The sequence below is a fragment of the Hemicordylus capensis genome, chromosome 11, assembly GCF_027244095.1.
Source record: "Hemicordylus capensis ecotype Gifberg chromosome 11, rHemCap1.1.pri, whole genome shotgun sequence".
Lineage (NCBI taxonomy): Eukaryota > Metazoa > Chordata > Lepidosauria > Squamata > Cordylidae > Hemicordylus > Hemicordylus capensis.
In genome coordinates this window covers 11,663,755-11,681,765 of record NC_069667.1, presented here as the reverse complement: position 1 = coordinate 11,681,765, position 18,011 = coordinate 11,663,755, and the positions used below count along the sequence as shown (strand labels likewise).

General features: G+C 46.7%; 1 protein-coding gene across 2 annotated transcripts in view; it reads right to left on the bottom strand.

Moving 5' to 3' along the window:
- CHM (CHM Rab escort protein) overlaps window positions 1–18,011 on the bottom strand; it is an 86,046-nt gene that overhangs the window by 45,956 nt on the left and 22,079 nt on the right. For both annotated transcript variants that reach the window (XM_053274081.1, XM_053274082.1), the window contains exons 5-8: window positions 10,941–11,340; window positions 7,646–7,762; window positions 5,658–5,778; window positions 1,698–1,923 (exon numbers count right to left, since the gene is read on the bottom strand). In XM_053274081.1, the coding sequence (XP_053130056.1) occupies window positions 1,698–1,923; window positions 5,658–5,778; window positions 7,646–7,762; window positions 10,941–11,340 (864 nt within the window). The remainder of the gene's footprint in view (window positions 1–1,697; window positions 1,924–5,657; window positions 5,779–7,645; window positions 7,763–10,940; window positions 11,341–18,011) is intronic.

Genomic DNA, 18,011 nt, shown 5'->3' with positions numbered 1-18,011 from the left:
TGTTATGCTCTCTACACGGAATAATCTCTAGAGAGAATTCCTGCCCATTTTCATTATCCCTCTGACAACATCAACAACACTGGATAGCAGGATTTATGTTTTTTAAAATATGAAGAGGTGGCTAGAAAGTTCCTCAGGAACTTTTAAAAACACTGTTTTATCAAGGTTTTTAAACACCATTGCAAGTGTGGCCATTACAGGCCCGGCGGTCAGGACGATCAAAGCATGAGAACATGGTGGAAGTCCTGCAATGCTATCACCTCTTTCCCATCTCTAGGAGAGCAGCACTTGTCAAAAATCACACCGAGCTCTCCCCCGCCCCCCACCCAGATGGCACCAACCACCCCAGCTGGCTCATGTATGACTCCCAGCTCTAACATTCTGTTATTCCATTCCCCAAGTGGCAGAACCAAATTTCCTATTTTAAACCTCCAGCAAATGAATTAACCGTAGAAAACAATGTAGCGAGCTTCAGGGATCGGCCCACTGGAGGCAAGTTCATCTGGAGTCCCTCACAGGCCACTGTGATGAACACGGGGTGGCCACGGAGGACGGGGAAGAGCACTGGTTGACAGTGTGGTGTAGTGGTTAGAGCGGTGGACTAAAGGAAGACCTGAGTTCACATCCCTGCCCAGCTGTCAAATTCACTGGGGTGACTCTGGGCCAGTCACAGCTCCCTCAGCCTAACCTACTACACAAGGTTGTTGTGGGGATAAATATAACCATGTACACTGCTCTGGGTTCTTTGGAGAAGAGCAGGATATACACGTAGTAAAATAAATACATAAAACAAGATGAACATCCCTCCCCATTAAGCAGTGCTGAACCGGAGGAGCCTAGCTTAAAGCAAGTGTTGAATTCTTCAAGAGGGCTTCTTTTCCGCTCAGAAAAAAGTAAAGGTAAAGTGTGCCATCAAGTCAGTGTCAACTCCTGGTGCCCACAGAGCCCTGTGGTTGTCTTTGGTAGAATACAGGAGGGGTTTCCCATTGCCTCCTCCCGCGCAGTGTGAGATGATGATGCCTTTCGGCATCTTCCTATATCGCTGCTGCCTGATATAGGTGTTTCCCATAGTCTGGGAAAGATACCAGCAGGGATTCGAACCGGCAACCTCTGGCTTGATAATACAGTCATTTTCCCGCTGCACCATTAGGTGGCTTCCACTCCCAGCCGCAATAACTAGACACGGTAGACACTAACAATTTTCAGCGTGTACCGAAACAAATACACATTGGAAACTGTAGTGTCTAGAGTCTCAATTCATTGTGGTTGGGGGTGTTGGAAGTTGTGGTCCAGCAACATCTGGAGGAAGAGGAGAGCTGGTCTTGTGGTAGCAAGCATAACTTGTCCCCATAGCTAAGCAGGGTCTGCCCTGGTTGCAAAGGAATGGGAGACTTGATGTGTTAGCACTGTAAGATATTCCCCTCAGGGGATGAAGCCGCTCTGGGAAGAGGAGAAGGTTCCAAGTTCCCTCCCTGGCAGCATCTCCAAGATAGGGCTGAGAGAGAATCCTGCCTGCAACCTTGGAGAAGCCGCTGCCAGTCTGTGAAGACAATACTGAGCTAGATAGACCAATGGTCTGACTCAGTATATGGCAGCTTCCTATGGTCCTATGTTTCCTAACCCTGGTTGGGAACCGCTAGTCTACAGGAATTAAATCCGATCACCCAGCATTGCCAGTTGAGCAGGTCTCTGCTTACCGGCAGAAGCACTGTGGGATCTCGCCCTGGCCGTACAAAGGAAATAAGAACGGAGTGTTGCCGTAGCGTCCCAGGCAGTGCAGAAACCGTTGGGTCGCCTTCAAGCCGTCTGTGGTGCAGCAGTCGGCCTCGGAGACCATCGCGATAGAATGCAAGATGAAATGCTGCAGGATGGGAGTTAGCTTCTGGGTTTTCAAGTAGTCTGAAAACTTGCAGTCCCGGTGAGCTGTTTCGGGGGAGTAACAAGAAGCCAGAAGTCAGCAGATTTGGATCACATCTTTTGAAAGAACTTGAATATAATGGCATCTGAGGTGGGGCAGACATGTGAAATGACTATGCCATGTCTTCATCAGACAACATATATTTTTAAATATGATTTATTTAAATATGAGATTTTAAATAAATCTCCAAGATGGCAGAGACTCCTGCCTGCAACCTTGGAGAAGCTGCTGCCAGTTTGTGTAGACAAGACTAAGCTAGATGGACCAATAGTCTGACTCTGTAGAAGGCAACATCCTAAGTCACACTGAAACATAGCAAGTTGCCTTCTGCTGAGGCAGACCCTTGGTCCACCTAGCTCAGTATTGTCTACACAGACTGGCAGCGGCTTCTCCAAGGTTGCAGGCAGGAATCTCCCTCAGCCCTATCTGGAGATGCCATGGAGGAAACCTGGGACCTTCTGCATGCAAGCAAACAGGTTGCCTTCCCAGAGTGGTCTCATCCCCTAAGGGTAAGATCTTAAGTGTTCACACGTAGTCTCTCATTTAAATACAAACCATGGTGGACCCTGCTTTGCGAAGGGAACTAGCTCCTAACTGTATCAAGCTACGTCAGGGGCTCAGTTGCTTCTCTGTACATACTCCATGCCCAGATGATGAACTGGTATCAGTTACATATGCACTCCCCTTTCAAAATCAAATACAGCTGCTAGTAGCATGACTTGTCCTCTTTGTTAAGCAGGGTCCACCCTGGCTGCATATGAATGGGAGACTACATTTGAGAACACTGTTAAGATATTCCCCTTAGGAGATGGGGCCAGTCTGGGAAGAACACTTTCATGCTTGCCTGCAGAGGATTCCAAGTTCCCGTCCTGGCATCTCCAAGACAAGACCGAGAGAGACCTTGGAGAAGCCGCTGCCAATCTGTGTTGAAACCTAGGGGTTCTCAACATTGGGTCTCCAGATGTTATTGGACTTCAACTCCCATAACCCCCTGCCCACGTGGCCTTTGGTTGGGGATTATGGGAGCTGAAGTCCAATAACATCTGGGGACCCAACGTTGAGAATCCCTGGTGTAGACCAGAGTTTCTCAACCACCGGTCCGGGGACCGCTGCCGGTCCCCGAAGGGTTGAGCGCCGGTCCCTGACTGGGAGTCAAACCCCGCCCCCAACAACTGCAATCAAGGCACTCACTTCCTCAATTTTGCACATGGTACGGAAGAGGAAGAGTATCACCTTCTTGTCCCTTGCCTCCACGTGCTGCTGTGATCTTCCTACAGCTATTTTATTCCCTATCTTTACAGCTTCAAACTGTATGCGGTGTGGAAGGTATGCCACCTGAAGGGCTGCCACTTGAAGGGCTGCTGGTTCTTGCATGCTCATTGTTTGCAGCCAAAGGTTGGTTGATTGAAACCCAGCTGCCTATTGTGGTCGAGGCGCCTTGAGAGGGAACGCTGTTTCCCTCTTGCATCGGTGGGGTGTTGTGGTCCCTCTGCCCCCTGTAACCCCCTGGTCTGCACCGCCAGTGGAGGACGGCGGTCCCCTTTATGACCTCGCCGGGTGCGGGGGACAATCTCTGGCCGGGATCATGCTGCGGTGAGGGCTAAGCAGAGGAGGGAGGGAGGAGGACCGCCTTGGCTCACCTCGCAGGTATGCGCGGGCAGCATGTGGGACCACGTGAGCTGCGTGGCCCCAAAGGCAGGCTGGTGTGATTGGCTCCCGCAGGGGAGTTGGGAGGGGGGCACAGAAGTGCACATTGTGAGAGAGGATGGGGAACACTTGCTACACTCTGGTGCGCAAGCACAGTGGCGGCAGCTCTTGGACCCAGGCGACCTTCCGAGTGCAGTCCGGTGCACCATTGCCTCACCCACCCTGAACAGTGCCTCGTCTCCCCAGCGAGGAAAATGAGGCATCTACCACTACAACGCCCCACACCCTCCGCCATCTCAGAATCACCCCCTTTCTTTTAATGCCAGGTCTCCACCGCTCTTCTTCACATTTTCTTTCACCATTAAAAAAAACCCCATTCCCAGCACCTGCCATGTAACGAATTTAACGAGTTTTGGAGGAGCTGCACGGGTTTCATTAGGTCCACCTCACAAAGTGCACATCTAAGAGCAGGATCCAGATCAAGTCAGGTGATCATGACCAAGCAGCATTGACACAAATGAGAGATGACTAAATTAATTTCAGTGGGTGGTCATGACTAACGTTGTCTGGATCCTGCCCTGCTACTACACAACTCCTGCTAAAACTCCACCTCCATCATGAGAGGGTTAAACTGTAGATTTCCGGCTCTACTGAGCTTGCCCTGCTCTCCTCTCCTCACCTCCTTTTTGCTTTGCTTGACATCCAGCCTGATGAAGCATTTGGGGGGATTCAAAAGCTTGCTTGTGCGTTGTTTTCATTGCCCCCATGTAGCTTTTGAATTTTTCTAATGGCCCAACATCCCCTCTCCATTGAGTAATCACAAGCACCTCCACCCCCACCCCACACATACTGAAGACATACTGGAGACAAATTTGTTCACCCAGGCTTTTAGATTCAGGGGTTCTCAACCTTGGGTATCCAGACGTTGGTGGACTTCTACTCCCATAATCCCCAGCCATAATGGCCAAATGCCATTGTGGTTGGGGGTTATGGGAGTTTAACTGAGGGACCCAAGGTTGAGAACCCCTAATATTCCATGTTTGCAAAAGATTCCAAATTTAATTATTTTAATGCTTATATTATTTTAATTGTAAACTGCCCAGAGATGCAAGTTTGGGGCAGCATAGAAGTCTGATAGATAGATAGATAGATAGATAGATAGATAGATAGATAGATAGATAGATAGATTTGAAACCCCTTTACTAACTGCCGGTCCGGAAAACTGCGCATGAAGAATGTAGCGGTCCTTGAAACTCTGCACGAAGAATTTAGCGGTCCTTGACTCCAAAAAGGTTGAGAAACACTGGTGTAGACCATACTGAGCTAGATGGACCAAGTCATTATAGGGCAGCTTCCTATGTTCCTCGTCTATTAGCAGCTGCTAACTGAGGAAGAGGCATTTTAACTGAATTAAAGTGTGACTCAATTATTTTTAGCAGGAAGAGAGTAACTCTCCCTATCCAACCACAGCTCAGCATTCTTCCAGGGGCTGTTGCTGGCGTCTACCCTGTGTTACCTTTTAGACTATGGGCACTTTTGAGACTGTGTTTCATCTTATTACTTTTCTGTGTAGTCTGCTTTGGGAGCTCTTTCGCTGAAAAGAAAGCCAGTGCAATGCAGTGGTTAGATTGTTGGACTAGGACTGGGGAGACCCGAGTTCAAATCCCCCTTTAGCCATGAAACTCACTTGGTGACTTTGGGCCAATCACTTCTCTGTCGGGCTAACCCACCTCACAGGGCTGTTGTGGGGATAAACATAAGCATGTACATCACTCTGGGCTCCTTAGAGGAACAGTAGGATATAAATAAATGAATTAATGAATGAACTGAAAAGTCGTATATAAATATCCATCATAGTTGTTGTAGTAGTAACAATCTAAGCAAGTAAATGTGGAAATATCCTGCCAGTGATACAAAAGCCTGCTTCCAGGAACTTGTCTGCTTCCAGGAACAATTCGCAGCACTGAAAGTGTCAAAATCTAGGAAATAGGTTTCAACGATTATATGAAAATATTAGAAGAAAAAGGAAGCTAAAAACAGTTAAGTGTCCACCCACACACACAGGATGCCTGCTACTCAACCAGAGACAAACCTTGGTATTCATCAGCGTGTTGTTCATATTCCAGACAAAATGTCAGAAATCTCATGAGCATTCTCTTTTCCACCATAGTCAACTGTTTGCTGTTGAAGACATCTGCTCTGGAACACGGTACCTGAAATATAGTTTGGGGGCTGTTTTATTTGCTCATCCCAAATAAAGCAGAAAGGCAAAAACTTGTCTCTTTCACACAGGACTGGAGAAGTGTGCATTTCTGAATTGCCTTTTCAGCATGTTTATGCGAAGAGTCTTTTACATTTTGCAAACCTAATTGTCTAAAATGGTCCCCAATTTATTAATTGTGATTAGGAAGAGTTGAGATGAGAACCACAGGATCACACACACACAAACACACACACACACACACGTTTCCTGGCACAAATTCCTCCAATCCTCTCTCAAAGGTTTGTTAACCAATTTCAAATCCTGATTAAGCTGGGGCGTCCCACAGTCCCATTTTGAGGTATGGCTAAGCTAGTGGGAGCATCATGATTACACAGACCTATCAGTCGTGCGTTCAACTATGAACTAGTTGTTCATGAGACGTGGTGAGGGCCACCAGCTCGAACGGCTTTAAGTGAGACATAAGACAAATTCATGGAGGACAGATCTATCAATGGCTCTTGATGGCTAGAGGCTACCTCCAGGTTCAGAGAGAGGACGTCTCTGAAGATCAGTTGCAGGGGAGCAACAGCAGGAGAGGGGGCATACCCTCAACTCTTGCCTATGGGCTTCTCAGAGGCATCTGGTGGGCCACTGTCTGAAACAGAATGCTGGAGGAGGTAGGCCTAGGGCCTGATCCTGCAAGGCTCTTATATTCTTATGTAATACATTCAGGTTGAGGCAATCCAGAGCAGTGTTCTCTCTAACAGAAAATCCCAGATATTGTTGACTACAACTCCCAGCATCCTCAGCCAAAGCCCACTGCAGCTAGGGATGCTGGGAGCTGTAGTCAACAACATCTGGGATTCCCTCTTACAGGGAACACGGATCCAGAGTATTCTCAAGATCACCAGCATGAACTTAAGACCACAGTCCTGTGCTCTGCACATGCAGACTGAAGCAGATTCATCCCTTAACCTAGCCTTACTGTGAGAATTAAGTGCAAGGTTTCAGTGCGATGAAAGGCTAATTAGTCCAAATAGTTTTGAATACTCTGCAGAATTCCACCTCCTTGCAAGTTTTCTTTCAAAGCAAACAGCACCTTTCAGACCTTCCCTTCATCTTGTGACTCTTCACTCTCATTCTTTTTGCTACATAAACTGTTTTTTGGAGAAAGCCTGTGTAAGTTACAGTATCATTGGCATACAACTTCTTTACATCTGGAGCGGATTTATTATTTGATGGACATACGTCGCTCGAAGTGTCAGTCTCCCGGGACAGATATTTTACATATATTTTGGTCATGCCCACTTATTAACAACTTTTGGAAAGATATAATAGCAACAATTAATGAAATGACAGGCTATAATTTCACTAATGATCCAAAGGTAATTCTTTTTGGCTATACAAGAGACATTTTGCAAGCAGATGCATTGCTTATCTATTAACAGCAGCAAGAATCTGTATTGCAAAATCACCTCCAGCAAGAGTAGACTGATTTGGATCCCAATGTTTTTGTTAAGGCTTAAATTTTACAAACACTCCAGGGGTGATACAGTAGATAAATTTGTTTGGATATTGTTTGTCCAATTTTGAAAGGAGAAAGGAAGTACAAGATTCTGTACACTCATATTAACTGTTTTTGATACTATGATTTGCAAACTGAATATCCTGGATATTTTAATTTTTAAAACACTTTAAGAAAACCAATTTTTATTGAGGAGTGGTATATAAATAACAAACAGTAAAATAGAAGGAAGATGGGGACAGGAGGAGAGGGAGAAAGTGATTATTCAATTGCGGTTGCAAAAAGGTTGACACTCAGCTCCTCATTCAGGGAGTAGCTGGCCTGGTTTTTACAAAGCTGTCTACCATAGTACCTGCTCCACCTTCCCATCTCGAAATGCAAGAATCCGAGTGACATTTTTGAACTCGGCGTATCGACTGACGTTTGACTTAATTAGGAGGTCAATCAGCAATCCTCGGGAGTACAGTAACTGCACGGAAGGAGAAAACACACATTTTTGAAGAAAAGCCAATTTTTTACTTCACATCCCCCCCCCCCACCCCACCAATTCCTTGGTAATTACTGGACTTTTCAAATATTCTTCATACATCTTTTCCCACAATTACTGGCTTATTGTTATTTCCCAAACTCTTCAAGATCCTAGCAAGCAACGTGTTCATTACAAGTTAAAAGAGACCATAAAACTTAATCTTCTAATACTTTTGCTCACTTTGTATAAGCTAAAAATTTATTACACATTCTTGGAAGGACAGGAATGTAAAAACTCCAGCACAAGATGGATGACCTAACTTAAAAAAAAAAAAAAAAAGCAATGCTTCACTGGAGAAAGTTAGTTATGCAGGGCTATCATTCTCAAAGCTTTTGCAGCCACAAGACACTAACTTTACAAAGCCTAGCAAAGGATGGGGAAGTTTGACAGAACTATAGCATCCGCTACTAAACAGAACAATTTACTTACTTGCTACATTTATAAACCAACTTTCTGCCAAAGCATTGAAGACTGGATTCAATCTAAAATAATAGCCAAGAAGCAGGAAAACAAAAGGTAGAGCTCTGTATACAGGTTCAGTTATTATCATAGGAAGCTGCCTCATACAAAGTCAGACGGTTGCTCTATCTAGCTAAATATTGTCTGCACTGACTGGCAGCAGCTCTCCAAGATTTCCGGCAGGAGTCTCTGCCAGCCCGACCTGGAGACAGCTCTTCCACCGTGCTATGAGCCCATCCCCAGCATAAAAAGTCGATTTAGGTCTGCAGAACTGAATGTATGGAAGGTGATCCGTTTTAAATGCTTTGGGGGTGGGTGGGCTGGAAAGAGGACTGCTCCTGAGAAACATATGTGGGCACAGGTGTCACTTTAGGAACACAGGAAGCTGCCATATACTGAGTCAGAGCATCGGTCCATCTAGCTCAGTACTGTCTACACTGACTGGCAGCAGCTTCTCCAAGTTACAGGCAGGAGTGTTTCATCTTACCCAGCTCTACCTGGAGCTGTGAAGTATTGCACCTGCGACCTTGTGCCTGCAAAGGAGATAGCCCCATCCTCTGAGGGGAAGTTCTTACAGCAGACAATGCTCACATGTAGTCACCTAGCCAAAAGCAAACCAGGGCACACCCTGCTTAGCAAAGGAGACAATTCATAGTTGCTACCACATGTTATGTTGAATGTAGGTATAGTAGTCCACTGCCTGTCTGTATTCTGCATTGCGGGGGCTCTAGCTAGATTGACTTACAAAATGAATGCAGGCACAATCATTCACACAGAAATATGATCATGTATGTACACAATCCCTACTAGTATGTCTCTCAGACACCTATATCAGGCAGCAGTGATATAGGAAGATCCTGAAAGGCATCCTCTCATACTGCATGGGAGATGGCAATGGGAAACCCCTCCTGTATTCTACCAAAGACAACCACAGGGCTCTGTGGTTGCCACAAGTCCACACCGACTCGAGGGCACACTTTACCTTTTTTATGTACACATCGAAATACAGGTACAACATAATGTCTGAACACGGCTACTGTCACCTGGAGGCCTACTGTGAGTGAGAGACCACACCCTAGCAAAGCAAAATGGTGTCTCCACGGAGATTAAATTCGTATTTCATTAGCAATAGGCTCTTTTGCTCCATACTACAAGCTGCCTATGGGTCTAGACAAGGGCTGTGTGCACTTTGGGATTCTGTGCAAGCATGGGACACAGAATTTATCTTCCCAGAACCGCGGCTTTCATTTTTAAAAAAACAAACACCACCACCACACACAGGTCGCCTGCAAAGCAACAGTCTATAGCAAGACGATACCCCACTAGTCTGCAGGGCCGAGTGGCCAGTGGCAGCCCACAGTGGGGCTCCCTTTTTATGGGGCCGATCTGAAGCTTCGGTCAAAGCTGAACACTCTGCACAGTCACCACTGATGCTCTGAATACTCAGAGTACATGAGAATATCCAGAGTCCTCAGAATACTGAGTGTACATTCTTCGGAATACTCTGAATTTATGCTCAGTCACCACATGGTGATGCACTATGCAGAGCCCTCGCATCCCTCCCCCATCATGGAAGGAGTGCACAGAATGCTGGGTAGTGTAGCCCTTGCCGGGGCTTTCCCCCTAGGAACACAGGAAGATGCTTCAACCCCAACTCCCGCCTTTGGCCCACCTACAGATGTTGGCCTACAACTCCCATAATCCCAGGCTACTGGCCACTGTGGCTGGAGGTTATGGGAGTTGCGGTCCAAAACACAGCTGGGGGCCCCAGGTTGAGCAGGCCTGGTCCACAGAGACTGGCAGCGGCTTCTCCAAGGCTGCAGGCAGGAGTCTCTCCCAGCCCTGTCTTGGAGATGCTGCCAGGGAGGGAACTTGGAACTTTCCGCATGCAAGCATGCAGGTGCTCTTCCCAGTGTGGCCCCATCCCCTCAGGGGAATATCTTACACATGCCATCTCCCATTCAAATGCAAACAAGGGCAGGCCCTGCTTAGCAAAGGGGAGAATTCATGCTTGCTGCCACAAGCCCAGCTCTCCTCTCATGCTCTTAAGTGGGCTAGGAGCTCTTCTCCTAGGCAGCATAAAAGAAGATGTTCTCTCTCTTAAAGGGCCTTCCCAGAAAAGTGCACTCCTGTGAGGAAGTCGGCACAGTAGGAAACGGCTCTGACAGTGAAGGGTTTTTGTTTGCTTTTGTGTGCTTGAAAAATAGTGACCATCACTGGCCCACAGAAAACCATTGGCAAGATGCCCGCCAATGCCTTTTTCCTGGCAAGAGATTTTCTAACCCAAACGACAAGAAGTATTACGGCTTGCTTTGCAAAAGACACAAGTCCTGCCCCCTTATTCTTGATTAGCAAAGCACCAGCCCAAAGGAAAGCCGCTCACCAGCGATGGAGACCTTTGCCTCCTGAAGCCAAAGATCAAAACATGTGCTTTTAACTGATATTTTAGCCTCGCTTTGTTTTTTTTTTGTTTTTAAGTGGGTGCCTTTAAAGAACCACAAAAAGCTCTTTTGTCAAAGCGGTCTAGGCCAGAGCAGAGCGCCAGGCCCCAATATCAGTGCAATTATCTTGCATATCCTTTGAAGCTTCCAAAGGAACCTTTTTAATGAAGCAGAGAGGGGTGCGTGTGTTTGAGGAATGCCATCAATGAATTTCTTACCTTAGAAATTAAATCAATATTAAACCTCCTGCCTTCTTTAACAATTTGAGCATAAGTAATTTTCTTTGGTTCGCCAGCAGCTTCCACCAGTGAGGCAGATTCTTGGTTTCCCATTTCCAGCACTGACTGATCAGACGTTGGGCTGTCACCGAGTTTCTCTCCCAGAGAGGTCGCTTGGATGCCATTCTGGGCAGCTGCACATTCTTGATCGCTTCCTGCAACACTATCTGGAGACATTTCTTCTCCTTTGGTCCCGGATGACTGATCCTCTGAAGGACAGCTCTCGCACCCGGCTTCAGAGATAGCCGAACCTTCTTCTTCAGCCTCAGAAGCAGAGGTGACCAAGGCAGAGAGGTTCTGCAGGGCGCCAGCTTCTTCAACGTCTTCAGCCGAATCCTGACTGATTTGAAGAGAGAGAAAGATGAAATCAAATGCTAAAAGCTGCTCTGCAATGGGCTGTCAACTCATCACACCATTTGAAGAGATAGTTGTGGTTCACTTAGTCATAAAGTGGAGAGGAGAGCTGGTCTTGTGGTAGCAAGCATGACTTGTCCCCTTGGTCCACCCTGGTTGCATATGAATGGGAGACTAGAAGTGTGAGCACTGTAAGTTATTCCCCTCAGTGGACGGAGCCGCTCTGGGAAGAGCAGAAGGTCCCAAGTTCCTCCCTGGCAGCATCTCCAAGATAGGGCTGAGAGAGATTCCTGCCTGCAATCTTGGAGAAGCCGCTGCCAGTCTGGGTAGACAGTACTGGGCTAGATAGACCAAGAGTCTGACTCAGTATATGGCAGCTTCCTATGTTCCTAAAGTCAAATTTGCACAATATGCTCAAGTCTTGCTGTTGGCCCACAGGCCCCAACCCAAGCCAGTGGCTGGGCTCTAGAATATTATGGGTTGTTCCCAAGGTGCTCAAGGGGAACATGTCAACAACAGAACAGTGACAAATAGTACAACTTTTTAAAGGAAAGTGGAAGGGCAACTTGGTATTGCCACAGGATGGTGGACAGGAAGAATGGTGTGTCCTGGAGTATGGAAAAAAGGGCATAATCTAAAGCATCATTAAAGATAGATAGATAGATAGATAGATAGATAGATAGATAGATAGATAGATAGATAGATAGATAGAAAAACCCAACAAACAAACCCCAAACCCCTCCACCAGCCTGTAAGGAAAGAAGCAATCTTGGAGAAAACTGATTATCTAGACCCATTTCAAACTAGCTTGAGGGTGGGTTACGTGGCTGAGACGGCCTTGGTCGGCCTGACAGATGACCTTCGCCAGAGAATTGACAGAGGGAGTCAACGGTGGAACTGTGCTGGTTCTTTTGAATCTCAGTTTCTTTCAATACTTTGGGAAGAGAGCTGGTCTTGTGGTAGTAAGCATGACTTGTCCCCTTAAGCTAAGCAGGATCCGCCCTGGTTGCATACGAAAGGGAGACTAGAAGTGTGAGCGCTGTAAGATATTCCCTTTAGGGGATGGAGCCGCTCTGGGAAGAGGATCTAGGCTCTAAGTTCCTTCTCTGGCATCTCCAAGACAGGGCTGAGAGAGATTCCTGCCTGCAACCTTGGAGAAGCCACTGCCAGTCTGTGTAGACAATACTGAGCGAGATGGACCTATGGTCTGACTCAATATATGGCAGCTTCCTATGTTCCTATGATACCAACAACCATGGCATCCTTCTGGATCGCCTGATGGATGATGTGGAGATAGGAGGCACTGTTTTACAGTGGTTCCACTCCTACATTTGGGGTAGATTTCAGAAGGTAGCACTTGGTGACCGCTGCTCTTCAAAATTGGAGCTGCTATATGGGGTCTCTCAGGGCTCCATTCAGTCATCAATGCTTTTTAACATCTACATGATACCGCTGGGAGAAATCACCAGGGGATTTGGTGTTGGGTGTTATCCAAAATCTATTTCTCCTTAATATCAGGAAATGGCATTAGCCCCTGAAATGCCTGCCTACAGCAGTAATGGAAGATGCTGAAAGACATCATCTCATACAATGGTAATGTATGAGGCAATGGTAAACCCCTCCTGTATTCTACCAAAAGAAAAACACAGGGCTCTGTGGGCACCCGGAATTGACACTGACTCGACGGCACAACTTTACTTTACAGCAGTAATGGGTTGGATGAGGCACAATAAACTGAAGCTGAATCCAAGCAGGACGGAGGTGCTCATTGCTGGGGGTCATAATCTGCAAGATGGGCAAGAATTTCCTGCCCTGGAGGGGGTTACACTCCCCCAGTAAGACCAGGTTCATAGCTTGGGAGTGCTCTTGGATTCGAGTCTCGCCCTGGTGTCTCTGGTTGAGGCTGTGGCCAGGAGCTCTTTTTACCAGCTGTGACTGATTCAAAAACTTTGCCTGTTCCTTGAGGAGAATGACCTGAAAACAGTGGTGCACCCGCTGGTAACTTCCAGGTTGGACTACTGCAATGCACTCTATGTAGGGCTGCTTTTGTGCGTAGTTTGGAAACTTCAGTTAGTTCAAAATGCGGGTACCCCAGAGAGACCACATTATGCCTATTCTTAAAAAGTTGCATTGGCTGTTTCCGGGCAAAGTACAAAGTGCTGGTTATTACCTTTAAAGCCCTAAATGGCTTACGTCCAGGTTATCTGCAAGTGCGCCTTTCTCTATAAAGATCCCCACCGCTCACTGAGATCATCGGAAGGGATCCGTCTTCGGGTGCCCCCAGTTCATCCGGGATCGGGCCTTTTCAGTTGCCACCCCTAGGTGGCACTCTAAATGCCAGTTGCAGGGGGAGCAACAGCAGGAGAGGGAGCATGCCCTCACCTCTTGCCTGTGGGCTTCTCAGAGGCATCTGGTGGGCCTCTGTGTGAAACAGGAGGCTGGACTAGATAGGCCTTGGGCCTGATCCAGGTGGGTTGTTTTTATGTTGGAGAGAAGAGCTGGTCTTGTGGTAGCAAGCATGACTTGTGCCCTTAGCTAAGCAGAGTCCACCCTAGTTGCATATGAATGGGAGACTAGAAGTGTCGGCACTGTAAGAGATTCCCCTCAGGGGATGGAGCTGCTCTGGAAAGAACAGAAGGTTCCAGGTTCCCTCCCTGGCAGCATCTCCAAGACAGTGCTGAGAGAGATTCCTGCCCGTAACCTTGGAGAAGCCGCTGCCAGTCTGGGTAGACAATCCTGAGCTAGATGGACTTATAATCCGACTCGGTATATGGCAGCTTCCTATGTTCCAAAGTTGTGGAATGGGCTCCTCCTAGATATAAAAGGACTGTTTTCCTTGGAGGCCTTCAGGAGAGCCTTAAAGACCCATCTCTTCAGCCTGGTTTTTAATGATACCTAGTTTCAACCTTCATTTTAGTGAGATTTAATCTGGTATAAATGTTTCTTGATTTTAATTGTCTTATTTTGTGTTTTTTATTTTAATGTAAACCACCCTGAGCCACTCTGGCGGCTCAGAGCCCGAGCCAGGAAGGGTGGTATAAAAATTGAACAAACAAAAACAGGCTTTAAAATCTTGTGGCTGGCCCATTAGTCTGTTTCCTGCCTATTACGCCAAATGTGAGAGGGTGAGAAGAGGGGCAGTCTCGTCCCTGCCATCTTCCCTTTCCCCCCTTAATGGCAAAATCTTGAAGGTTCTCCTTCTAAGGCTACACTTCACCTTTAAGCTCGACTTCCTTTTTAATCTTCAACTTCAAGGGAACCCACCTCGGCAACTAGTACTTTTGAACTTGGAATTTCGGCTTATGCTACCGACAGAGATGAATCAAGTCAGCGTCATTATGGGGGTGGGGGGTGGCAGCGCAGGAGGACAAAGAGTTCAGCAACAATTTTGCATTATCTTTTCATCTCTTAACTACTTCGCCATTAATCCACCAAGTAATATGTTTTAAGCTTAGCTGACAACTAATGAACTGTGATTTGAGGGGCGATCTGAAACGATAGCAGCAGTACTATAAAACTTCAGGAGCGATCAATAAAAGGCAAATTTCCCCCCAGTTGTCAGAGGTAAAGCAGTATTTCATTTTTTTAGGTCCTCTCATGCCCATCTCTGATCTAATTAGCAACCAGGATACACTTCCAAGAGACACAGCCCTCAATGAGCTAGGCAGAGGTACCTTGTCACTTAAACCTCCAGCCAGTTCTAGACACTTCACTAAGCAGATGTGGGGCAGAGAGCATGAATGGTCTCATTTGCTAAGCAGGATCTGCCTTGGTTTGCTTTCAGATGGGCAACTACATGCAAGCACTGTCCGCTGCAAGATGCTCCCCATTCCACTTGGCATAAACCTGAGGAATCCTGGGTAAAGTCAACCCTCGATCCAAAAACAAACCAAGTTTGTATAGAATTCAAAAATCCAGTTTGATTTAAGTCCAAGGCTATCTGGAAAGCAACAAGGACGAGGGCGCTCATGAACAGAGCTGTTAACAGGACACCATCTTCTCCTCCCTCAGTGGCAGAGGATCTGCTTTGCATGCAGAAGGTCCCAGCACCTCCACATAGGACTGAGAGAACTTCCTGCTAGATGGACCAATGGTCTGACTCTGTATAAGGCAGATTCCTAGGATCTTAGATTATCTCTACAGAGGTTCTTTGCAATCAATCAATCTCTCTGAAATTTGGGAGTCACAATGCCTTATGGGAGGAGGAAAAGGCGGGGTCACTTCACGCAATCAAGGGGTCCAGCATCCACAGTTTCATGTATCCGTGGTTGGGTAATGGACACCCGAACTTGGCATAAGCGGGGGTGGGAGGGTTAAACTCATGTATCCGTGTGTCAGGGGTAGTAATTTCCACCTTGGAGGTCATTACTGGCTGCCATTTTGAGTTCGGGAGAGATCAGGAGATTATGTCCTCCCCCACAAAAAGCCCCCCCCATGGTAATTCTCAGCTGACTTTTTACTTTTGGGGGGCATTGCTGGACTGCTGGGTACCTGCAGAGCATAATAGGCCATTCCCTGCCCCCCACCACATTTCTAGGGCCATTTTACCCCCACCCACCCTCTTCAAACATTTTCCCGACCTCTGGGAACCTAACCCCCAGATTTCCATTGCCCCAGTTACTCAGTAATTGCCGTTTCCATATCAGTGATAATAGCGGAGAATGGAACCCCCACAAAAACTGAGGTTCACCTGTACACAGAACTGTGAGTGTCCAAGTCACAGTTTTCTTTACGTCTTCAGAAGCAGCACTTCGCAAAAATCACTATGAGCATTGCTCATAATAGACAGCGAGCACTGCAGGTCTGGCTAGTGGAACAAATGGGTAAAAAAGAAAGCCACCTAATGAACCTCTAGATGGAGACGATTAATTTTATAACAATTACATATTACTTGTACAAAACGTTCTCTCTGAACGCAAACAACTATGCCTCTAAAAACAGGGACATTAAAAAAAAAAGAACACTTAATTTTAAGTCGTAGGGGAAAAACCCACTCCATTTTAAATCTTCGTGCAGATGGTGGGAAACGGGGCGGGGGGGTTGCAGGGGCTGGTAATACTATTTCATAAAAAGGATACATCTGCAGCACAAAGAATAGCGTAAATTCTGAACATTATCTAGCGCGATTCATTAATTAATGGTTGTAACAAAAGAATCTCGCAAAGCCAATGTGTCTTATTAATGCCTCGTAACAGCCACCCTTTCCGATAGGTCAAAAGAAAAATTGCCAACCAGCTGGTTAATTTATGCAGCACAGGTGTTCACTATTTATTCTTCAGCCATTTGCCTTTCCCCCCTCAATACTGCTTGTTGGAGAGATGGCATTCTTCCCCTTTGATGGATGCACTTTGTTCTGTGGCCATTCATTTCAGCTTTGCGGACTATATTACCACTGCTCCCCAGCTGTTTTTCTTCTTTCAAAATAAATGTTTAATGGCTACTTCATAGGAGTTCAGGGAAGTTAAAACAACAATGGCAGAAACTAACCAGAGCATGCAAACCATCAGAAGTGCTGCGATCGGCTCCCTCTCCAACGTTCAGTTGCTATAAGGAACTATTTTCTTTTTAATTGCTTTTTTAAAAAACACACACTTAACATAGTTCACGTAATGGTTTGTCAAGATAACAAGCCAGTTCAGATGCAGCAGCCAAAGCGTTAGGCGAACCTGGAAACGGGGACAGAACTGGCACATGCAAGGGGGAAAGAGATGGCGGGGGGGAGTATGCAATAACGGAAGCTGCTTTATATAGAGTCAGACCATCTAACTCAGTACTTTTGACACTGACTGGCAGCAACTCTCCAAGGTTCTAGGCAGGTGTCTCTCCCAGTCCAACCTGGAGATGCTGCCAGGGATTGAACCTGGAACCTTCTGCGTACAAAACAGATGCTCTACCACTGAATTATGGCCCCGTCTCCAAGGCCCAGCGTAAGAGCCCAACAGTGGTTGGGCCGGGACATCTGAACTGGCCAAAACATTAAATGGCGATTTTGAAAACAAATCACACTCTCTTAGAATAGTCTGCACAAAGGTTAATTCTAGCAATACCTTAAAAATCAGGGGTTCACATTTTATTCCGACTCCAGCCGCAGAGGCAAGATGCCTCTCAATTCCAGTTGCAGGGGAGCAACAGCAGGAGAGAGGGCATGTCCTCACCTCTTGCCTGTGGGCTTCCCAACGGCATCTGGTGGGCCAGTGTGGGAAACAGGAGGCTGGGCTAGAGAGGCCTTGGGCCTGATCCAGCAGGGATGCTCTTATGTACTTCACCCATTAAAAACAATGACTGACATCCAGACGAAGTTATTCAACAGTACTACTCAGGAGTTACTCAAGACACTCCAGACTAAGTTACACAACAGTTCTACTTCAGGAACTACTAAATTTCAAGAGGAGTCCTTCTAGTACATTGAGTCAGGATCTCAGGGCCCATATGCCCTGAGATCACATGAGAGTTTAAATATCTCTATATGCAGAGCACCTTCCTGGAGAACAGTTAACAGAAGACATGAAGAGGGTTGCTTGCACATTGCTTTCCCCTGATGCTCCTAAGGGACAACTCCACACGCAAGCCAAGTCAGAGGTAAATGGGAGGAAGACACTGAGCTCTCTCCCAAGGCTGGTGCTGTTCTTACAGGGGGTGACGGATTCAAGAGCCCCT